At 39.7% G+C, this 25,557-nt stretch overlaps 1 protein-coding gene across 5 annotated transcripts in view; it reads left to right on the forward strand.

Moving 5' to 3' along the window:
* The window catches only part of SH3PXD2A (SH3 and PX domains 2A), a 303,341-nt gene that overhangs the window by 89,805 nt on the left and 187,979 nt on the right, over positions 1 to 25,557 (forward strand). For all 5 annotated transcript variants that reach the window (XM_070752797.1, XM_070752799.1, XM_070752798.1 and 2 more), the window contains 2 exons: positions 19,550 to 19,626; positions 24,550 to 24,641. In XM_070752797.1, the coding sequence (XP_070608898.1) occupies positions 19,550 to 19,626; positions 24,550 to 24,641 (169 nt within the window). The remainder of the gene's footprint in view (positions 1 to 19,549; positions 19,627 to 24,549; positions 24,642 to 25,557) is intronic.

The raw sequence follows: 25,557 nt of genomic DNA on the forward strand, positions 1-25,557 counted from the left end.
ATCTATTGTTGGAAGAAAGATGGATTATACACGAATACATATTTTGTTTTTTTAAAAGAATTATGTTAATTGGTGGGGAATTTATTTCTTGCCCATTACAAAAAGTGATCTGTAATAAGTTACTTACAAAAGGTGATATGTAGTACAGTAAGTTAAGAAAGCTTTGACTACATTTACTTTTTACTTATTTTCCAATAGTGTCATCTCCTCCAGTTTTCCAGGATTTAGCTACTGTCAGTCACTTGTGATTTCATGAAGCTTTCTTCCTAGTAGAAAAAGACTTTACTTGCAGTATTCTATGTACTCCAAATTTGGGAGTTTGAAGTTTGAGTGAATACACAGATTGCTATGCATGTCTTGTATTAATGGCTTTCATTTCTGAATAAAGGTATATATGCTTTTCCTTTAGTGTACTTTTCAGGATTATAATTATGATAAGCAGCACTGCTGCAGCAATAAAAGTTATTTTATCTGTGCTTCAGGGTACCTTCAACTTTCTGCTGTTCCTTATGATCACATGGTTTTAGTAGAGTGGAACTCTTTGACTGCCAAGGAAACTAGATCTGGATCTTTGACATGTTAGAAAAAGAATAAATTAAAGCAAGATGCTTGCTGCGAAACTTTTTCACAACTGAACTTTTTTTGGTATACATACAAAAACTATTAATCAAATGTGTTTGAAATGATTAAAAATGATTAATAACAAGATAAATAATAGAATAATTATATTATTACATAACCAATATCTGATAATCTGAGTGAGAATCTCCATAGATACATAGGCAATAGGTCTACAGTAGTTCTTAATTTAGGAAAATTAAAACATGAGTGCTAGAGTCTTGATGTATCACCAAGGCTTTTCCCTCCAAGTCTTATTCTTTTATTTGTAATCTGGTGAAGTTTTTATTTATCCCTTTCTGCCTATTTTATGATTTTATGCTACTTTCAGAATTAAACCATAGGATATTTGAGACCTTTTTTCTCTAAACAATGAGGTAGGAGTAACATTGTACTGTGAAACCCACCTTCAGCTATAAATGGTCATTTGGTACATAACAGCTTTACATGTGTCTCCCAAACCTATAACAAATCAGTGCATATGTAATTCTAGACATTTTAGTTTCTTGGACATTTGTCTCCAGAGGGCCACTAGGTCAATAGAACTCAGTGTCATCAAGCAAAAACTGTACAGTGATCCCCCGCTCTTTGCGAGGGTTCCGTTCCAGGACCCCCCGCAACGAGCGGGTTTTCGCGAAGTAGCGCTGCGGAAGTAAAAACACCATCTGCGCATGTGCAGAGGGTGTTTTTACTTCCGCAGCGCTAGCGAGGAGCCTAAGATTGGGGGCGGCGCGGGTGTTTTAAAACATCCCCGCCGACATGAGGGGCTCGCTAGCACACCCCTGAGCCCCCAACCCGGGTTTGGGGGGTGCTAGGAAGCTCCCATTGTTGGCGGAGACCTTTTAAAACACTCGCGCGGCTTCCAAACCGAGTCCTGAAGCCAAGGGCGCTTGGCTTCAGGACTCGGTTTGGAAGCCGCGCGAGTGTTTTAAAAGGTCTCCGCCAACAATGGGAGCTTCCTAGCACCCCCCAAACCCGGGTTGGGGGCTCGGGGGTGTGCTAGCGAGCCTCCCATGTCGGCGGGGATGTTTTAAAACACCCGCGCGACTTTCCAATGAGTCCCGAAGACAAACGCGTTGTCTTCGGGACTCATTGGAAAGTCGCGCGGGTGTTTTAAAACATCCCCGCCGACATGGGAGGCTCGCTAGCACACCCCCGAGCCCCCAACCCGGGTTTGGGGGGTGCTAGGAAGCTCCCATTGTTGGCGGAGACCTTTTAAAACACTCGCGCGGCTTCCAAACCGAGTCCTGAAGCCAAGCGCAGAAGTTCGCCTTTGGCGCTTGGCTTCAGGACTCGGTTTGGAAGCCGCGCGAGTGTTTTAAAAGGTCTCCGCCAACAATGGGAGCTTCCTAGCACCCCCCAAACCCGGGTTGGGGGCTCGGGGGGGGGTGCTAGGAAGCTCCCATTGTTGGCGGAGACCTTTTAAAACACTCGCGCGGCTTCCAAACCGAGTCCTGGAAGCCGCGCGAGTGTTTTAAAAGGTCTCCGCCAACAATGGGAGCTTCCTAGCACCCCCCAAACCCGGGTTGGGGGCTCGGGGGGGTGCTAGGAAGCTCCCATTGTTGGCGGAGACCTTTTAAAACACTCGCGCGGCTTCCAAACCGAGTCCTGGAAGCCGCGCGAGTGTTTTAAAAGGTCTCCGCCAACAATGGGAGCTTCCTAGCACCCCCCAAACCCGGGTTGGGGCTCGGGGGGGGTGCTAGGAAGCTCCCATTGTTGGCGGAGACCTTTTAAAACACTCTCGCGGCTTCCAAACCGAGTCCTGGAAGCCGCGCGAGTGTTTTAAAAGGTCTCCGCCAACAATGGGAGCTTCCTAGCACCCCCCAAACCCGGGTTGGGGGCTCGGGGGGGGGGTGCTAGGAAGCTCCCATTGTTGGCGGAGACCTTTTAAAACACTCGCGCGGCTTCCAAACCGAGTCCTGAAGCCAAGCGAGCGCTTGGCTTCAGGACTCGGTTTGGAAGCCGCGCAAGTGTTTTAAAAGGTCTCCGCCAACAATGGGAGCTTCCTAGCACCCCCCAAACCCGGGTTGGGGGTCCGGGGGGCGCTGTCTCTCGGCGCTTTCGTGCTGAGTCCGGGAGCGAACTCGCTCCCCGACTCAGCTGGAAAGCGCCGAGAGACAGCGTGGACAGGCCCGTTCCTTGGCGCTGTCTCTCGGGGCTTTCCAGCTGAGTCGGGGAGCGAGTTCGCTCCCGGACTCAGCACGAAAGCCCCGAGTGACAGCGCCAAGGAACGGGCCTGTCCACGCTGTCTCTCGGGGCTTTCGTGCTGAGTCGGGGAGCGAGTTCGCTCCCGGACTCAGCACGAAAGCCCCGAGTGACAGCGCCAAGGAACGGGCCTGTCCACGCTGTCTCTCGGGGCTTTCGTGCTGAGTCGGGGAGCGAGTTCGCTCCCGGACTCAGCACGAAAGCCCCGAGTGACAGCGCCAAGGAACGGGCCTGTCCACGCTGTCTCTCGGGGCTTTCGTGCTGAGTCGGGGAGCGAGTTCGCTCCCGGACTCAGCACGAAAGCCCCGAGTGACAGCGCCAAGGAACGGGCCTGTCCACGCTGTCTCTCGGGGCTTTCGTGCTGAGTCGGGGAGCGAGTTCGCTCCCGGACTCAGCACGAAAGCCCCGAGAGACAGCGCCAAGGAACGGGCCTGTCCACGCTGTCTCTCGGGGCTTTCGTGCTGAGTCGGGGAGCGAGTTCGCTCCCGGACTCAGCACGAAAGCCCCGAGTGACAGCGCCAAGGAACGGGCCTGTCCACGCTGTCTCTCGGCGCTTTCCAGCTGAGTCGGGGAGCGAGTTCGCTCCCGGACTCAGCTGGAAAGCGCCGAGAGACAGCGTGGACAGGCCCGTGCGGCGAGAATGAACGGCGTGGGCGGGCGAAGGGCGGGCGGCAGCGAGGAGTTTGCGTGGGCGGTGGGGAAACTCCTCGCTGACGCCAGCAAGAGGGGGAAGACTCAGGGAAGCCGCCCAGCAGCTGATCTCCCGGTTGCCATCTACGCATGCATGCCCACGGGCACGCATGCGTAGATGGTATTTTGACTTCCGGGTTGAAAAATAGCGAAGTACCCTGTTCGCAATGGTTGGGGACGCAATAAACGGGGGATCACTGTATTATAATTGTCATAACAAATTAACATGGGTCAAAAAAGTGAGAGGTGAGACCAGTCCAGTCCAATCAACTTTATTGATCTTCATAGGATTTTTTTATTCATTAGAGATGGATCAAAAGCCTACAAAAACAGAGCACCTTTAATTTAAAAAGACTTCTCCAAACTAATGTCTTTTTAATATGTTGAAACTGAAATATTCAGAATTCCCAAATTTTGGCTGAAAATTCCCCAAATATTTGAGAAACGTTCTTTTAAAGTTACGTATAAAATTAATCATGCTTCTATTTTATATTCACTACATGTTGGTATCTCATTGGGGAGACCAGACACTTTAATTATGGTATTTGCTTTTGTTTCAGGTAGTAAAGAAAAGTCCTACTGACTCAGGAAAATAACCTTCCCAAAAGATTTTCTTGTCTACAGTCTCCTTTCAAAATAGCTGAGTACTGCAAAATTAAGCATAAACAGCCTATTATGATTCAGATATAACTTGCCCAATTTCTAGTCTTCTTCATGGCTGATTATACAGATGGTATTTATAAAAGAAAAGTCTGATTTTATTTGGCTTAATCATTATAACTTGTGAACGATTTTATGGCTTAATCTTAAATATGAACCAGAACATTATAGCTTGTTCAACAAACCATGATCTCTCAGAAATTCTGAACCTAGATACCATCTGCCAACTCTTTCCCATTTCTTAGATCCTGCCTAGATGTGTTAATTGAGATGTTGCTCTTGTATAAAATAAGTCAAACTTTCCATGAGAAAGAATGCAGATACAGCATGAAGAGTAGATTAATAACACAGGGAGAGCCTCTCTCTGATAGCCTCCCTTATATAGAAAGCTTCTTAAAGCAGCAGTAACCCTGCTGACCCTTCCTCATTGCATCAGCATTTCAGTTTACAGCTTTACATCACAGGGGTGGGTTCTAATTTACCGCATCACCAGTTCGCTTTCTTCTGCACTGGGTGGATGCGCCATGTGGGAGTAGATGCACTGCCAAAAATCCCTCCCCCCAAAAGTTGAAAACAAGATAGTGGCACATGTGCAATGCCAGAAACTTGTCTTCTGCACATGCGCAGAAGAAAAAAATCAGCAAAAAAAAAATCCTCCCCAAAAAATTCCCAAAAAAGAGATGGCGGTCTCCATGCAGTGGCACAACAGAACTGACTCTGTGACATCACCAACAGTTTGCTATTGGTTCTATAGAACCGGTGTGAACTAGGAGGAACCCACCTCTGCCACATTTGTTTGTTTGTTTGTTTGTTTGTTTCTTTGCTTGACTTATATGCTGCCCAACTCCCAGAGGACTGTGGGCATCTCACAGTGAAATACAGATATAAACGATAAAACAGAAAAACTTCCTAAAAATAGTAATAAACATCTAAAAACAGCTATCATACAATTTAAAACAGTTAAGATACCCCAGGCATGCTGGAAGAGCCAGGGCTTTTCAGAAGGCCAGTAATGTGGAGAATTGGTGTGTTGTCGGTGTATCCACAACAGCTCACGCAACTGCATTCTGGACCATTTGCAGTATCCAAATGCTCTTCAGGGGTAGCCCCATATAGAGGGTGTTACAATAATCTAAGTGTGAGGTGATAAGGGCATGAGTGACCATGAGAAGACTTGGACATCTGACATGACAAGAGAGAAACGTCTAAATTCCAGATCATGTCTCTACTGTCCCAAAATGAATACTAAGTCAAGTGTGTCTTCCCCTTATGTCGGACCCTGAACTACTTGGGACAGGTCCATGTTCGTCATGTAACCTGACATGAACTCCTGAGTTGCATTTGAGGATTCACCAAGTGACGGTAACCCAGCTACCTCTTCAAGCAGCTCAGGCAGGATTATTGTAATGCAGCTGGGAGACAGGTATGTCAACAACAAACCCAACTGAACCTGTGAGCCCTACTTCATAAGGAGAAATTCAAACCGAACAAGCTCTGGGGCAAGGATCTTGTGAGGACAGAAACTCTTCCAGACTGTAGTTGCCATTCCCCCACCCCTTCCCTAGAGTCGCAGCTGATACAGCACCTGAAACCTGTCTCGGTACATCTCAGAGAGGGGAAACCCCCCCTCCTGGCCCAGCCAGGTTTCGGTTATGCATGCCAGGCCAGCCCACTTGTCCAAGAATAATTTTCAAACAAAGGGGGGGTTTGTTGACAACTGACTTTGAAATCCCCTGTGTTGTACATACTCCTGGTCAGTTGGAGGATGATGAAGAACTTGAGGACTCTGATACAGATAGTGTTTATGAATGGTGGTGGGCACAGGGTTATACGTAGTAGAACAGGTGTGAGGCCAGCCACAGGATGTTGCTATGAGTCCAGAATCTAGCGAGGAAGAATCAGATGTTCGCTGGGTCGATCCTAAATTCAGAAGGGTCCAAAAACGTAAGGAACAAATGTTTGGAATAAGATATTAAGGGGAGGAATTGGTTAAATATACTGGAGTGATGTATTTGGTACGTCAGGGGGTCAGTGGGAAAGAAGGGTGGAGTTTCAATGTTGTAGAACAAAAATGGAAGGTGTTCCCGTTCAGCTTCCAAGCAAGCAAACTCATTCTGTGTTATTTTCTAGTCATTTCTGCTGTTTTTGAATCATGCATAAATCTTGATGAACGGAGGAGGCTGGGAGGAATGCAAAAGGAATGTAATTAGGAGAGATAACGGGAGAACAAGAAATGTGCTAGTATGAAGTGTATTTTGAATACGGAAGGAAGAGAATAAAGATGGAGTTTCTTTGTTTATGAAATACTGCATTTAGTAAAAGTTATTTGTAATAGCTAAAATTCTACCAGAAACCAGAACACCCTGTCACCAGCTACACAAGATGAGTCCAATGGACCAGTATCAGAGGAGCCAGAACAAGTCCTGGTTCCCTGTGAGCAGCCTGCCCTCCCCCCAGTTCCCGCCATACCTACCTCAAATGGTCAACATTTAAATTTTCAGTACTCTGACATTCTGATTGACTTCTGGTACAAGAGACAAGGGCATATGACAACTCTTTATATGTCTAGAGATTTCCAGCATTTTGTCCTTCAATATGGATGGACATACAAGCTTGAACGACAGGTTAGAGTGACACAATTTTGTGATCTGAATTCTATGCTCCTGTAAATATATCTCAAAATAGCAATTCCATTTTTAGCATCTGGCTCATGTTTATTGTAATTTTCTAGAATACATATATTCTTTTAATATACTACCAAGAAAACTACTAGTCTACCCCATCATATACTTTTCCCTTTCATTTTTTCTCTCCCCAGATAATATAATTTTACGTTTTTCTCTATTGAACTCAAAAGGCTCTCACCAGAATTCTATGAATCTTTTCTTTGTCTTCTAAAATGTTAGACATTCCCCTTAATTTGTATTATATGAAAATCTGATAATTGTTTCCTCAGCCTCTTTAGCTAGGTCATTAGTAAATATATTGAACAGTTCAGGGCCCAGGTCAGAACCGTGTGACTGTCTGCTTAATATTACTTTCTAAACTGTTGTGAAACTATTTATGAATACAGTGGTACCTCTACTTACGAACTTAATTCGTTCTGTGACCAGGTTCTTAAGTAGAAAAGTTTGTAAGAAGAAGAATTTTCCCATAGGAATCAATGTAAAAGCAAATAATGTGTGTGATTGGGGAAACCACAGGCCCTGTTTCCTCCCAAGAGATTCCTAGAAAGGCCCTACAGAGGCTTCTCCCCACCTTTTCTGGCCCTGTTTCCTCCCAGGAGATTCCTAGAGAGGCCCCACATAGGGTTCTCTCCGCCTTTCCGGCCTTATTTCTTTCCAGGAGATTCCTAGAGAGGTCCTACGGAGGCTTCTCCCTGCCTTGTCCGGTTACAGTTTCGGAGGCTCAGGTTTGTAAGTTGAAAATAGTTCTTGAGAAGAGGCAAAAAAATCTTGAACATCTGGTTCTTATCTAGAAACGTTTGTAAGTAGAGGCATTTGTAGGTATAGGTACCATTGTATTATCTGGCTATGGTCATTCATCCAGTTTTAAATCCATCTAACATTTACATTATTCAACCAATACTTGCTGATGTCAAGGTATTCTGTGTCCATGATATTCTCCCATCTGTTAAACTAGTAATACAGTGGTACCTCAAGATACGAACCCCTCGTCTTACGAACAACTCGTGATACGAACCCGAGGTTCAGAAAAATTTTGCCTCTTCTTACGAACTTTTTTCGAGTTACGAACCGGCGTTCGGAGACTGCTGGGAAGCCACGCGGCTGTTTTAAAAAGTGACAGCCGGGCGGCGGGGCTTCCCAGAAGCCTCCCGAATGCCGGTTCGTAACTCGAACAAAGTTCGTAAGAAGAGGCAAAATTTTTCTGAACCCCGGGTTCGGTTCGGGAGGTTGCTGGGAAGCCCCCCAGCCCGGCTGTCACCTTTTAAAACAGCCGCGCCGCTTCCCAGCTGTCTCCCGAAGCCGAACGCGGAAGTTCGGCTTTAGCGTTCGGCTTCAGGAGACAGCTGGGAAGCGGCGCGGCTGTTTTAAAAGGTCGCAGCCGGCCTGGGGGGCTTGCCAGCACCCCCCGGACCCGGATTCGGGGGGGGGTGCTGGGAAGCCCCCCAGGCCGGCTGCGACCTTTTAAAACAGCCGCGCCGCTTCCCAGCTGTCTCCTGAAGCCGAACGCTGGGAAGCCACCCAGGCCGGCTGTCACCTTTTAAAACAGCTGCGCGGCTTCCCAGCAGTCGCCGAAAGCCGGTTTTTTGCGGGGGGTTTTTTAGTTGCATGGATTAATTGACTTTACATTGTTTCCTATGGGAAACAATGTTTCGTCTTACGAACCTTTCGTCTTACGAACCTCCTCCTTGCACCAATTAAGTTCGTATCATGAGGTATTACTGTATTTTCAAAAAAGGAAACAAATTTACCTTACTCTGCAATGCTGGCTAATTTTAATTATTGCTTTCCTGTACATGTGCTCACAAATATCCTGTTTAATCGTATTTTTCAAGAATTATGCCATCGTAAATGGCAGAATGAGAGTTCTGTAATTTTCTAGATCTTCTGCTTTCATTTATTTTAAAGATAAGTGTTAGGGTTTTTTGTCTTCTGGAACCTTGCCAAATCTCTAGGAGTTCTCAAAGATTATGTTAGCAGTTTTGCAGTGACCTTATTATTTCTTTCAGTACCCTGGGATGTAATTCATGGGGCAATGGAGACTTGAATTCATTTAAATTAGCTGTTCTGTTGTAGCCTGGGGTGCAGCTTCTTTCTTCCATTACAGATAATACAAAGGCCAGCTGATGCTTCATTTTCCTTCAGGAAAATACAGGATAAGATATACTGCTTTCTGGCCATCATACATTGCAAATTCTCCTCTTTTACTTCATTCTGCATTTTAATCTTTCTGATATGATATCTACAGTTTTTTTGTGGATGCCTTATACCTTTCTCTGGTAATGTTCTTCTTCTGTTTTCTATATATACTCTGTTCTGTCGGGCTCTCTGGTAGAATCCTCCCAAAAATTCACAGGTACAAATTTCAGACACACACACGTTTGAAAATTCAAAACAATGTTCTTTATAATGAAAATTCACTTAAACCAAGCCCTCTTTTGGTATAGCAAAGAGCACTCATCTCCAAACAAACTGGTAATTTATACAAGTCCCTTATAAGTTCTGTGATACTTAGCTTGCAGCTGTGAGGCAATTCACAGTCCTTCTTCTGTCACAAAGTGAAACACACTTTGCTCTGGTTTAGTTTCAAAGCGGGGAAAAATCAGCACACAAAAAGTCAAAGTCAGTAAAGCAGTCATGAAACACAACGATCAGATAATCCCCCACAATGGCCAAACCCACAGGCTGCTCTTTATAGCATCCTCGCTAATTACCACAGCCCCACCCAACCACAGGTGGCCTCATTTTCTTTGATAATAATCTCTCAGTTGTTGTTGCCTATGCATCGCAGTCCTCATGCGTGGCTGTATCATTAACTCTTGTTCTGAATCCAAGGAGGAGCTAGATAATTGATCTCCTTCTGAGCTGTCTGCCACACTCTCCTCCTCCCTGTCACTCATGTCTTCTTGGTCAGAGGAGCCTTCATCATCAGATTCCACCGGGGGCAAAACAGGCCTGCAGCATGTGGATGTCTCCCCCACATCCACAGTCCTTCGGGCAGGAGCAGGGCCAGAGCTAACCACAACAATACTCCATTTCTTTTTTTTCAGCAGTACAGAGAGATCTGTACACATCTAAGCTTCTCTCTTAAATAGCTCCTATTTTTCTTTGAATAGGAATTGTTTGTGGGTGCATTTTCAGTATTTTATTTCCATCCTTCCCAGAGTCATTTCATCTTCAGGATTTCCAGCCATTGAATTCAATTTGGCTTTTGTCTGAGATCATGAAAGTCAGCTGTTCTGAAATATGGTACCTTACCCTTGTTGTAATAAATTCTTAACATAATATGGTCAATTTCCCCTAAGGTTCCAGTCACCTTCACTTCTTCAAACAGTTCCTCTCTGTTGGTAAGGATTATGTCTAAAATAGCATATCATCTTGCTCCTTTTTCCATCCCCTAACAAGTGAAATTGTCAGCAGGAGAAAACAGGAATTTGTTGGGCTTTTGACTCTTGGCAGAGTTTGAGACCTAGCAGATGTTGGGGTAATTGAAATCTCCCTTTGTCACTTATGTGCCTCTTTAAAGGTTTGGTCATCTGCCACAGAAAGGTTTCATCATCTGCCAGGCAATCTATAATAAGCTCTAGTGATGATATCACTTTTGTTATTGTGTATCCTTTTATTCTTACTCAGATGCTGTCAAAAGTATTTCCATGTTCCAGTTGGTGAATGTCTATGGAAGCCTATGTTTTCTTTATGTCTATCACAATAGCCCTTCATTTGAACTGTTGTCCAAATACTGTATGTTGCATCCTCCCATCATTTATTTATTTATTTATTTATTGGATTTGTATGCCGCCTCTCTCCGTAGACTCGGGGCGGCTAACAACAGTAATAAAAAACATCATATAAATCCAATACTAAAACAACTAAAAAACCCTTATTGTAAAACCAAACATCCCTACAAACAAACATAGCATGCATAAATTGTAAAGGCCTAGGGGGAAAGAATATCTCAGTTCCCCCATGCCTGACGGCAGAGGTGGGTTTTAAGGAGCTTACGAAAGGTAAGGAGGGTGGGGGCAATTCTAATCTCCAGGGGGAGTTGGTTCCAGAGGGCCGGGGCCGCCATAGAGAAGGCTTTCCCCTGGGCACCGCCAAACGACATTGTTTTGTTGACGGGACCCGGAGAAGGCCCACTCTGTGGGACCTAACCGGTCACTGGGATTCATGTGGCAGAAGGCGGTCTCGTAGATACCCTGGTCCGGTGCCATGAAGGGCTTTATAGGTGATGAGCAACACTTTGAATTGTGACCGGAAACTGATCGGCAACCAATGCAGACTGCGGAGTTATATATATAATTATATATAATTATATTCCATTTAGGTGGATCATACAACTAAATTTCAGTCATGGAACAGTGATGGTAGTCCTTGATTTGCAACCATTTATTTTGTGACTGGAAAAGGTGATTTGCAACTGATCCTCTCACTTATGATCATTGTAATGTCCTGAGAGTCACATCATTGGGTGCTTAGGTAGGGATGCATTTATGAAAGTTACAATGTCTCAGGGTCATGTGATCATCATTTGAAATATTCCTAGCTGGCTTCCGACAAACAAAAGCAATGGAGAAGTCAGATTTGCTTAGCAATCTTGTGATTCACCATAGTGATTCACTACAGCAAGAGTCATAAAAATTAGGTGTAACTCCACTGAGTTATGGAAGTTATGGTTCTCATTGTAGTGCTAAGTCAAGGACTACCTGTTTTTTTTCTCCAATTACCTTGTTAATTTAAATATTATATTCCCAGATAGTGGAGGCACATTTAGTGGGTAGAACAAATAACCTTGAGGAACAGAAGTAAGTGTCACAACCAAGACAATGAATGGTCTGATAAAAGAATCTGAATCTGGGATACAAATTTTATTTGCAAAAACAGGTTTGGCAGGACCATTAATTTGAAAAAGAACCAAATACTTGCCTAGAAAAAAAATTAGCTCTAATGATACAGCCTCATTTATGCCCCAGCACTATATTGCTTCTCAAATCTTGTGGGCACCCTAGTTGTTGATTCCTCCATATTAAAAATAAAAGTAAAGATACATTCCTGTTCAATCATATCTGACTCTAGGGGAGGGTGCTCACCTCTGTTTTTAGCCAATGGAGCCAGGTTGTCCAAAGACTCTTCTGTGTTATGTGTCCAGCATGACTATATACCAAGCCGCATAAACATAGAAACATAGAAGACTGATGGCAGAAAAAGACCTCATGATCCATCCAGTCTGCCCTTATACTATTTTCTGTATTTTATCTTAGGATGGATATATGTTTATCCCAGGCATGTTTAAATTCAGTTACTGTGGATTTACCAACCACGTCTGCTGGAAGTTTGTTCCAAGGATCTACTACTCTTTCAGTAAAATAATATTTTCTCATGTTGCTTTTGATCTTTCTCCCAACTAACTTCAGATTGTGTCCCCTTGTTCTTGTGTTCATTTTCCTATTAAAAACACTTCCCTCCTGGACCTTATTTAACCCTTTAACATATTTAAATGTTTCGATCATGTCCCCCCTTTTCCTTTTGTCTTCCAGACTCTACAGATTGAGTTCATTAAGTCTTTCCTGATACGTTTTATGCTTAAGACCTTCCACCATTCTTGTAGCCCATCTTTGGACCCGTTCAATTTTTTCAATATCTTTTTGTAGGTGAGGTCTCCAGAACTGAACACAGTATTCCAAAGGTGGTCTCACCAGCGCTCTATATAAGGGGATCACAATCTCCCTCTTCCTGCTTGTTATACCTCTAGCTATGCAGCCAAGCATCCTACTTACTTTCCCTACTGCCTGATTTCATTGTTCACCCATTTTGAGACTAAGCACTGTTAACTTTCCAATGAAGTGTTACCTAGCTATCTATTCTCATTTGCATGCTTTCAAACTGCTAGGTGGCCAGGAGCTATGGCAAGTAATAGGAGCTCATCCCATAGTACAGTACTCAGGTCTTGAACTTGGGCTGTTTTTCAGCCCATCCACAAGTGTCATTACAGCATTACAATTAATCAGTAAACAACTTCAATTTTTTTTTAAATTTCACCTCTAAATTTGCAACATTTATTGTTTGGATAACAAAGAATTGGAAGCACCTAACAGATTATTCTGATGTAAGTTTTCATGGAATAAATCTCAGCCAGTCCTTTGGCTATTAATTCTAAGTATTTCTATGTGATTGTAGCCTAAGTAATAAAATAGCAAGATGGAAGAGAAAAGTAATTACTGTTTCATGTTAGAATGTTAATAGTGCTCTTACATGGAAACTGAAGGCAATAAGGCGAATGCTCGCCAAATGTACAAAACTATTTCTCAGTAAAGCTCTATGGGGATTTTGTCTAAATGGGCAGGATGTGATCACTATTCCATTTTGAAAATTGTCTGTGACACATGTACATGTATATTATAGTAGAAGATATCCCATTACAACCCATATGTGCCTCCTGAAATAGCAGCAAGATGATAATTTTATTAACAGCTTGTCTCCTCTTTTTGTTCTGCATGACTGACACAAATGTGGTCTTGTTTTGTCCAAGGTATTGAGCTTGTTGTATTTTTGGGTAGCAATCTTGTGGAATCATATCCATTATTCTGAATTGAAAATAGAGTTTATTTTCTATTAATTTTTCAGTGTGCAAACACTTTCATATCTGTAATAAATTAGGAAATCTACATATTATTTTAGTTCTCAAGATATGAAGTTTGTAAGCTAATAAATATGACAGGTTTCACTGATCCAAACTCAGGTTGCGGTTTCTAAAATATCTGGTAGTGCTTGGACTTAGCTGTCATATAAAAGAGCAATTCTTTACAATCCTTCACTAGGCTTTATTCTTTAAAAAAGTTCAGAAATGATGTATTTAGAGATAGATATGTAGCTCTGAAAACACAAACATAGAGATATGCAGTCGCCAGTGGTACTTATATGGTATTCATTTGTTTCGGAATGAAAAGACAGTAATAGTTAGGTGACTCGCTTCCACGATATATTTGTTACAAACAAGAATAATAGTTAGCAGTTCCATTTTCCCCTATTAATTTGCTGGAGCAAGTTGGGTCTGTTGCTTGTCTTGATTCATGTTTTTCTTGCCTAAAACAGATCTGAGTCCTCAAAAACAAATTAGTCTGACTGTTTAACTTTTCAAAGTTAGTTAATATTACTTAAATACCTCTGCTGCCCAAAGACCTTAAAATCCAATATGGAAGTCAGTAGGATAATAGCAGAGATTTTGATTAAAATTAGTGCTTTTTGTTGGAATCAAGTTTTGGAATCTGCTGTTTTTGATTTGATCAAGTCTTGTTAGATGATTTTACTCAATATAAATTCTGTTGACATAGAATAGAACTAGGCTCTTACTTAGTAATTTCCACTTTTAGTAACTGGTTGTGACTTTCCAAGGGTTTTCTTGAAGGATTTTTTACTATTTTGCTACCCCAAACTCTATATCAGGTATTGAACCTGACCTTTTCTATGTGTATTATACCTTGCTTAAGCATTTAAGTACATCCAGTACTCAATACCAAACTCGTAAAACCTTTGGATGATGTGCACAATGTATTGTTTGTAGAGTAAAAATAGCAGTACAAAGTAAAATGGCATGAAGCAAACCGGATTAATTACCGGAACCCTAAAGTTTTTTAAAAAAGATTAATTATCCTAAAGTTTAAAAAAAAGACAGGGATATTAGTTTGAGAATGGTGCTCATACAATAAAGTGTTGGTTATGACCTATAAAGCCCTTCATGGCATCGGACCAGAATATCTCCGGGACCGCCTTCTGCAGCACGAATCCCAGCGACCAGTTAGGTCCCACAGAGTTGGCCTTCTCCGGCTCCCGTAGACTAAACAATGCCATCTGGTGGGACCCAGGGGAAGAGCCTTCTCTGTGGTGGCCCCGACCCTCTGGAACGAACTCCACCCAGAGATCAGAGTTGCCCCCACCCTCCTTGCCTTTCGTAAGCTCCTTAAAACCCACCTCTGTCATCAGGCATGGGGGAATTGTCTGCGGAGAGGGGCGGCATACAAATCTAATAAATAAATAATAAATAAATTGAGATATTCCCTTCCCCCTAAGCTTATAAAATTTATGCTTGGTATGTCTGTATGTATAATTGGTTTCTTAAATTAGGATTTTTTAATTTAACTTAAACTTAAATATTACATTTGTTTATATTGTCTTATTATTGTTGTTAGCCCCCCTGAGTCTGAGAAACAAGATACTGGGCATCACTAAAAGTTCTAACTATAAAACTCTACTGAGAAGTTAAATAAAAGACATAGCAATGCTGTGGGCTGCGCCATTTCCTGACTGTACCCTTCCCTTTCATCCATTTGAAAATTAAAGCTCAAAAAATGAATCACCATCTGATTGAGCTTGCTACTAGAGAGAAAACAATCAGTCCCTTACACGTCAATTAGCAGTGTGCTAAAATTATGGATTTCTTTGAAACATTTGTCTTGTGTGGCAGGAGATCAAATCCTTCTTCTTAGGACAAGTCTCTGCCTATTTAGGAAATGAAGATTTTAGAAAATACGTCCAGTTTGTATAGTCCACTTGACATTCAGGTGCAAGTATGGGGTGGGAGCTCAAAGGATCTTTCAGTGTCTTTAGGCCATGTGCTTGTTAAGATGATGGCATCTATCCAGCATCAGGTGGGAACTGGAGACCATAAGTCTACCACCCTTTGAGAGGTAAGATTCCTGGTGTCAGAATGTTATAAACGATATCCAGCTCTGCATAGCACAGCAGCAACTGGGAACAAAGGCAAGCAGTATTTTAAGAGTTGTTGCTTCTTTTTGCTGTGCTTAGAAAGAAGGCTCAGCTTTTTTGGGCCAGTGTTTTTGTAGCAGCCTAACCAGTTTGGCTTCTTTCAGGAGCGTAGATTCACGTGCAATTACTCAAGATCCCAGACCAAATTTGTCAATTTATATCTTTCCTCCAAGGTTTATCAGTATTCATTTTACCTTAAACTTGCCTTCTTGCAAAGCTGTTTTTAAATCACAAAACTGCTGAGCAAAGATGAAGAAGAATACATTTTGATGGGGACAGATTTATGTATAAGACACAATGAAGTACTCAAGGCTCAAGGTTGACTCAACTTTCCATGCTTTCATCCTTGGTAAAATGAGGACCCAAATTGTTGTAGTTAATATGCTGCAAAGCAGTAGCAAAGTCCAAGTACAGTGATACCTCGTCTTACAAACGCCTCGTCATACAAACTTTTCGAGATACAAACCCAGGGTTTAAGATTTTTTTGCCTCTTCTTACAAACTATTTTCACCTTACAAACCCACCGCCGCCGCTGGGATGCCCCGCCTCCGGACTTCCGTTGCCAGCAAAGCGCCCGTTTTTGCACTGCTGGGATTTCCCTGAGGCTCCCCTCCATGGGAAACCCCACCTCCGGACTTCTGTGTTTTTGTGATGCTGCAAGGGAATCCCAGCAGGGGAATTCAGCAGCACAAAAAGGGGCATTTCGCTGGCAAAGGAAGTCCAGAGGTGGGGTTTCCCATGGAGGGGAGCCTCAGGGGAATCCCAGCAGCGCAAAAATGGGCTCTTCAGCTGGCAAAAGGGGTGAATTTTGGGCTTGCACGCATTAATCGCTTTTTCATTGATTCCTATGGGAAACATTGTTTCGTCTTACAAACTTTTCACCTGAAAAACCTCGTCCTGGAACCAATTAAGTTTGTAAGACAAGGTATCACTGTATTAGGTAAAAAAGCAATGCTTGAATTAATGTTTAAATGCTTTTACTTTGGTTGGAGAATATGAACATTTGCAGTTATAACAGGTTCCTTGTTATAAGATCAAGTGTTAATCTGACATTCAAATTATACTCATTTTGCCTTATATCAAAAGAGCCATTAGGTTTTTTTGAAGACCCGGTAAGATGTGTTCATCTATGGTGGAAAAAAAATCAAAAGGAATCTGTAGCACCTTTTCCAATTACAAGTAGTTCTCCACTTACAAGCACAATTGAGCCCAAAATTTATCAGTTATCAAACATCCAAATGTAAATCGCATAATCATGGGTTGCTGCAATAGTCATAAGTGTGAAAATGATCATACTCATAAGTCATTTTTTCGTTGCTGTATTAGCTTTGAATGGTCACTAAATGAACTGTCGTGAGTTGAGGACTACCGGCAATTATTTTAGGATGGATCTATGTTTATCCCAGGCATATTTAAATTCAGTTACTGTGGATTTACCAACGAAGTCTGCTGGAAGTTTGTTCCAAGCATCTACTACTCTTTCAGTAAAATAATATTTTCTCATGTTGCTTCTGAACTTTTCCCCAACTAACCTCAGATTGTGCTCCCTTGTTCTTGTGTTCACTTTCCTATTAAAAACACTTCCCTCCTGAACATTATTTAACCCTTTAACTTATTACTTCTACTTAATTGTGCTCTCTGAGGTACCTCAAGTCTGAAATGAAGAAGTTGAGCAGATCTGTTGGAGTCATTGCTCATATTTAAAATCTTGCAATATTTTTTTATGGATGACGTTATAAGACTCACATTATCATTTGATTAGGAATATTCTTGGATGGCCTGAAGAGTTTTAAGTTAGGTGCCAATTTGCAGCTGAGCAGAATGCAGAATATAATTGTACTTCCGTTTAAAATCTATTTATTCTTGTATATTCTTGTTTTAAGTTGTGGATGACATTTGATTGCTGTCTGGTATTTTAGTCTGTAACTACTCAATAATCTGCTTCATCAAGTCAGTCAATATATGATTTCAACACAGTCAATATGTGATTTCAAAATTTCAACCTGACTGTCATATAAGTCCTTGCCAAGAATTTATTGACTTAAAGATATAATTCTGCCACTATTTACTAATATCTGTTGAGTTTCTGCTTTATTTGGCTTTGGAGAGAGATCAGAGTGAAGTTGCACTGAAGTAAAGGGCATTTCTAAGAATCTTAGGAAATCATTATGGGCACAAAATTGTATATTTTATTGAAGTTTGTTAATTATTGAGAGGGATAAACTTTTCTTTAAAAGGAGAAGGCCTTCTTTGGTTCCATATATTCATCATTTTGTATTTGCTATTCTAATGTTAGGAACAAAATCTCTCCTTTTATTGCTTAAATAGATCATATGGCTCTAATGAAGACTTAAAGGAAAGCCAATTTGAGATCTGCCAGATGACCTCTTTTCCTTTCTTGGAGCTAGACCAATATATTTCATTGTAATTATTTTTGGCAATGTGTATAAATATGTTATTGTCCTGGTTTTCTAGAAATCTTGCTATCCTTGTAAGACTCTATGCACACAATCTATTATGAAAATTTTCTTTGAATGAATCATATTGGTTGTATACATTATATTTAAAGCTTAATAGGGTTTACAGAATTGTTATATGCATGTGTGATTGATGTATAATTGAAAATACTAAATCCAGAACCTAATTGTTTATCTTTCCCACTGTTACTCCTAGCCCACATACTTTAGTCCTTTATCCCTTCTTTCTTATTCCTCTCTTTTCGTCTAACTGAGATAAACCCTACATAAGATCTTATTAACCTACTTTTCGACATCCTCAGGGTGTACTTTAATATTTCTACCTTCCTCCTCTAAAGAGGAGGACTGAACTAACAACAAATTGCAGCAGCCAAATGAAGAATTTTTAAAATAGTGATGGTGGTTATCAGATTAACAATTTCTTGTACAGAATTTCTGAACTCTGAGCAACAGTTAAATACAAATGGGATAATAAATCATAATTGTCAAGTAGAGGACAATGAAAACGACACCATTAGATTATGTCCATAGTAATAATCTTAGCTCAAACTGTCTTCTCAATGAACAATGCATTTAAAATACATTGTAGTTACACGTGTAATAGTCTCCATTAATAATTTAGCAGGTTTTTACTTCCTATGTTTTTACCATCTTAGATAAACCTTTGAGTATACATTGGATTACCTTTTGTATCTGTGCATACTAATGTTAATAATAATAATAATAATAATAATAATAATAATAATAATAATAATTTATTGGATTTGTATGCCACCCCTCTCTGTAGACTTGGGACGGCTAACAACAATAATAAAAACAACATGTAACAATCCAATAATAAAACAACTAAAAACCCTTATTATAAAACCAAACATACACACAAACACACCATGCATAACTTGTAATGGCCTAGGGGGAAGGAATATGTCAACTCCCCCATGCCTGGCGGTATAAATGAGTCTTGGGTAGTTTACGAAAGACAGGGAGGGTGGGGGCAGTTCTAATCTCCGGGGGGAGCTGGTTGCAGAGGGCCAGGGCCACCACAGAGAAGGCTCTTCCCCTGGGGCCTGCCAAACAACATTGTTTAGTGCTTCTTTAATTTTGTATCTTTGTCTTCTTCAGCAGATAGCTGAATTTAGAATACGGTTGAATTTGGAGTATTATTGAATATATTATAATTCTTAGTTCAAAATATATTTAATAAAACACAAGTAAAAGTTATGTTTGAATGTATTTATGAAATTGACTACAGAAGTAAATAAAATATGAATAGTTGTGTACTTTTCCCTCTGTAAAATTTTCAAATTAAGTAGATTTAGCAAAACCCATTTATGGCTACTTAGATGCAAAGTAGAATGTATTATTTGCCTCTATACGTGAATCAGAATTATCATGATATAAATAATTTTTCACAAGATATATATTTAATCTTTGTATCTTCTTTGTCACCAGGGAAAATCCTGTTCCGAAGAAGTCACATTCGCGATGTAGCTGTGAAGAGATTAAAGCCAATTGATGAATACTGCAGGGTAAGTGACACTTCCTCTTAAAACAGTGAAAAATGGGTAGCATTTATTTATTTATACACGTTTATTCTCTAAATCTCAGGGTGGCATATAATCAAAACCAAACCAAATAAAGTAACAGAAAATGAAACAATATCTCATCTAGGTCACCTCTTCCACCAGCTTCATTCAAAAGACCTGTAGAAAAATCTGAACTGCCTTCCCAAGACCTTGGGAACATTCTGCGCCCCAGCAGTCATGCTGTTCCCATACTGTGTAGACATAAAGATTTTGAGAATTTATTTAAAAATGGGAGACCAATGGAACAATTAATACATTCATATCAAGCACTATTTGGTTAAAAATATCACATATTGTTTTATGAGTGAGACTTCTCTGATGTCCTTAAACTTTTCAGTGAAACCTCACAGAACTTAGTCAACGATATACGCTTCCAACAAAGATCTCAGAGACTTTTACTAGGTCTCCTATTCATGTCTGCCTGAATATTTTTTTTAATTTCACAACTATCTTCCCTAAGTTACACACACACACACACACACACACACACACACACACACAGCTGATTATTCTATCAAAATCCTTTCTTTTGATTTTTCCTGACGAAATCCTTCCTTTTCACTTATCAGCAAAAATATGTAACCCTGGATAGATAGATAGATAGATAGATAGATAGATAGATGGATGGATGGATGGATGGATGGATGGATGGATGGATGGACGGACGGACGGACGGACGGACAGACGGAGAGGGGGAGAGGGGGAGAGGGGGAGAGGGGGAGAGAGATAAATAATATTATATTTGCAATCAGATAATGGGAGTAGATCTGTTTTATATCACTTGTTTATTTGTGTAGCCTCTTTTTCAAAATTATCAATGTCATCATTTAAACCAAATAGCATCCTAGAATGAACTTTCAACAAATGTAGTATGCAAAATAATTATTTAATAGTTTTCTGAATACATTTCTGAACGTATCTGTTAAATCTGAAAGTACTTGTGAAAGTGACTGTATATAACACATACTTTTATCATGAGAGAAAACTAACTATTTGGATATGTAACGTATTACTTGTTAAGTATATTAAGTATAATCCATATAGCCAGATAAATGATAAATGATTTTAGGTATGCTTTGCAATACAACTATACTGTATAGGTTAAAGTTCAAAGAGGAAACGTATTTAGGAGTACTAGTTTAATAAACATTTGCTTTTTTTATTGGAAAGTGTAATTTACTATTTTAAGTTATGACATGGGGAACAATGGTAAAGGCTTTCTGGTTTTTTACCCTTTTACTGTATCCTTATCCATTCACCTCAATTGCCTATTTGGGAATAATTATGCATTGGGCTGATTAATAATGATCACAGCAGTTTCTAAATCATCCAGAATTTTTGTCCAGTTGGATTTCAGTCTAACTAAAACATACTAATCAAACTTTAACATCCTGCATTTAACATAAGAGCATAATCTATCATTCAAACCAGTACGTTTTCATTTGTTATAGATCTTTTTATATATCAGGGATATTTGGAAAATATGAGTTACATTTATCTTTTTGGAATGAATGGACTATTAATTATGAATGCAACTGATTTCCATACAAACTTAGAACAACTCCCACAACTGTAGTAGTAGTAGATCCTTGGAACAAACTTCCAGCAGACGTGGTTGGTAAATCCACAGTAACTTAATTTCAACATGCCTGGGATAAACATATATCCATTGTAAGATAAAATACAGGAAATAGTATAAGGGCAGACTAGATGGATCATGAGGTCTTTTTCTGACGTCAGTCTTCTATGTTTCTATGTTTCTATATCGGGCTAGCAGTGGATCACTGTCTTCAACAACACATCATTTGTCTTTTTAATATTTAATTGACTTCTTTTCCACAAGATTCTTTTTTTCTTTTTTTCTTTTTAGAGCAGATTAAAAAGAAGATTGGCAGTTGGCAATACCTAGCCAGCCTTGGCTGATCTTGGAAACTAGTGAGGGTGTTGTTACCTTGAGGTGCTTTGAAGGGGAAGTAATTTGGAATTCCAGCATTATTGGTTAGATTAGAAAGTTTTTTAAAAATCCTGTAAGAAAGCAGAAACTTTTAAACCAATCAGAATTTTCTGTTTGTCAACTTTTCAGTCAAAACACAATTAAATTGGGGTAGTCTTCAATTTCTTTCTGCCTTCTAAGTTGACATTTATATAACAGCACTTGTAGTCTTTCTTTAACATTATCGCCATATTTCTTGCATAAGTGCAATAGCCTGCCTTTCGTCCCCTATCCAATTGTCTCTCCTTATCTCATATATCATATATATTTTCTTCCTTTCATATATCTTCTCCTCTACTTTTATATCTTTTCTTTATATATAATACTTCATGTCTATCCTCTTCAATATGTATTGTGTATTGGAATAAATAAATAAAAATAAATAAATCTTCTCTTCTATCCTTATATCTTTTTCTGCTATTCTCTCAGTTATGTTTTACTCCTTTATTTTCTCATCTATTCCCCCTTTAATACATTCTACCTGATTTTACTCTCTATATCCCTCATTGTGTATTATTGTGCATTGGACAAAACAAACAAAATTAAAAAAAATATGTAGTACCTAAGTCAACTGTGGCAATCGGCAATCTTTGAGCCACAATCTGCATCCTATTTTTATATTTCCATTAGTCTGTTTAATTGTATTACTGTAGAGCAATGGAAATATTTACTCCTTGAATTTCTATTATTTTGATTAGCTTTTTAAAAGGTTTAGAGGCCTCCATATTCCCTTCTATCTACTTAAGTCCTAGAGGAATCATCTAACCTTTTATAAAATGGCAAAGGGACAAGGCTGCCCTTTTCTTTCAGACACTCTTTGGCATTTCATTGACCTTTTCATTGAAACATGAATATTGTGTTTTTATTTTCTCTTCTGCTGTGCATGAAATAAAAAGCAGATTAGATTTTGATTGTAATTTACCAACACTTTTCTTTGTAGCAAAGTCTATTAATGGTTTGGAACAGCATATTAGATTAGCAATTAACAGAATATATAATGGTTTGGAACAGCATATTAGATTCGCAATTAATAGAATATAAGATGTTTTGTAGAAAAAAATTGTTGTGTACCACCAAAGAAGGCTCTAGGAAATATTATAGAGGAAGGTTTGGTAGGGAAGGTTTGCCTATTTGCCGATGACTCTAAAGTGTGCAATAGGGTTGATATTCCTGGAGGGGTCTGTAATATGGTAAATGATTTAGTGTTACTAGATAAATGGTCAAAGCAATGGAAACTGCAGTTTAATGTTTCCAAATGTAAAATAATGCACTTGGGGAAAAGGAATCCTCAATCTGAGTATTGCATTGGCAGTTCTGTGTTAGCAAAAACTTCAGAAGAGAAGGATTTAGGGGTAGTGATTTCTGACAGTCTCAAATTGGGTGAGCAGTGTGGTCGGGCGGTAGGAAAAGCAAGTAGGATGCTTGGCTGCATAGCTAGAGGTAATACATGCAGGAAGAGGGAGATTGTGATCCCCTTATATAGAGCGCTGGTGAGACCACATTTGGAATACTTTGTTCAGTTCTGGAGACCTCACCTACAAAAAGATATTGACAAAATTGAACGGGTCCAAAGACGGGCTACAAGAATGGTGGAAGGTCTTAAGCATAAAACGTATCAGGAAAGACTTAATGAAATCAATCTGTATAGTCTGGAGGACAGTAGGAAAAGGGTTAAATAAGGTTCAGGAGGGAAGTGTTTTTAATAGGAAAGTGAACACAAGAACAAGGGGACACAATCTGAAGTTAGTTGGGGGAAAGATCAAAAGCAACATGAGAAAATATTATTTTACTGAAAGAGTAGTAGATCCTTGGAACAAACTTCCAGCAGACGTGGTTGGTAAATCCACAGTAACTGAATTTCAACATGCCTGGGATAAACATACTGTATATCCATTGTAAGATAAAATACAGGAAATGGTATAAGGGCATACTAGATGGACCATGAGGTCTTTTTCTGCCGTCAGTCTTCTATGTTTCTATGTTTCTATTATGGTATGAATATTTTTTCTTCTTGAAATCGCTCTATTTAATGGCAGAAGTAGAGCTCTACTTAATGGTTGAAGTAGATCCATCTCAGATTCTCGCATGAAAAATTGGGAATAGTCTATGACTATATATTTCTCCAACCTTATATATTTGGCTTCATAGAACATTTCCCATTTGTCAAGCTATTGTTTGTTCTGCTGAAATAGTCAAAATGTGCTGTAATTAACTTCTCTGCACCTTTCATGGAATACAAATAAAGTTCAAATAAAGTTCTATTCTCATTTTAGACATAAAGCCAGCATATTTCTAGTAGATCGTATTTGAATTACAAAGCAAATGAGACTACTGTTTTCATTGTTTGTTTAAATATAAAAATGCCTTTTGCTTGTTTGAACGATTCAGTTGTGACGTTGATATGTCATTGATCAACCTTTTTAAAAGCACCACAAATGGAACAATCCTATAGTTCCCAAATATCCTGCCAATGTTCTGCTGGTTAGGATGATAGAACTGAAGCGCCCACCATTAAATGATGCCTCTGAAAGTATCAGAATGTTTATTAAGAGCAGCAGTGGAAAATGGGGACAGCACTAAATTGCTCGTTAACCATGTTAATAAGCTGAAATTTTAAATTTACTTTCTGGTATTTCTGTTCATTTAAATACAGCAGTTCAACAATGTAAAAATATGCAAAATTTAGAACATAAATTAGTATAGCTAATTTTAAAAATCATATCAATGATTAAATAATTAAAATATTTGTTATTAAAGCTTTTGGGCAGTTCTGTTCAGTTTACCCACAGGTGTCAGTTAAGGTAACCCCAGTGTTTCTCATCTGTTTTATTCTTAGGCGGCTTGTATGTTTAATTTCTCTCTCTTTTCAACAGGCGCTGGTAAAGCTTCCACCTCACATCTCAGAGTGTGATGAAGTCTTCCGGTTTTTTGAGAGCCGACCAGAGGACCTAAACCCTCCTAAAGAGTAAGCTTCTGTTGTTTTCTGTTGCTGTTCTTTGTAAGGAAGGAAACTCAATACATTTTATCACATTCAAAGGATGGAAGAGCACCTAATTTTATTTTATCCCTTCACATCACAGGGATATTGGCTTGTAATTTGACAAATACAAATGAGGAATATACATGTGTTTGTTGTGTAAGAGGGAAACTCAAAGGAAATGTGCCCTCTGATTCATCACAGGCCAAAGTGACTTTTCTCGCTTTAGTGATTTGCAGAATCATTATCCGTTATATCCTGAAGGAAATCCTGCCAGTTAACAATAAACTTTTAATTGCCATCAATTTTCCCGGATGGATTAGTGCTCAAAAATGGTATGCAAGGCTTTGATTATGATCCGTGTGACAAGTAATTTCCGAAAAACCTATTATTTTGGAAACAGTAAGAAAAAAGAGTCACAGGGAGATTACAGATCCTGCTAAAGATAGAGCAGAGCTTCTGATCACTATATTGCATATAATAGTTAGATGTACATGCTTCAGGCTATCAGCAACTTACAAATTGCTCTTGTTGGGAATTCTGAAAGATTTTACCCAAAAAAATGACATACTGTATATTATCTAGTTTGAAAAAAATAAATAATGCATGGAAATTTCCTAAACATCCCTGTTTGCAATGCCTCGATGTAGTAAACCTGTCCCAACTATTTCTGGGTGATCCTTGGTTTGGTACTTTCCTAATAGTGTAAAGTAGTGACTGTCAAGATTGTATTTATTTATTTATAATATAGGATGGTTATTTATAATATAGGATGGTGCACAATAACAATTACACTAATAACAGTATAAAGTAGTGACTGTCAAGATTATATTTATTTATTTATAATATAGGATGGTGCACAACTAAAAAGAGATTTGCAATATAGGGAGTCCTCAACTTACAA

This window comes from Erythrolamprus reginae, chromosome 5 (assembly GCF_031021105.1).
Source record: "Erythrolamprus reginae isolate rEryReg1 chromosome 5, rEryReg1.hap1, whole genome shotgun sequence".
In the NCBI taxonomy this organism is placed as follows: domain Eukaryota; kingdom Metazoa; phylum Chordata; class Lepidosauria; order Squamata; family Dipsadidae; genus Erythrolamprus; species Erythrolamprus reginae.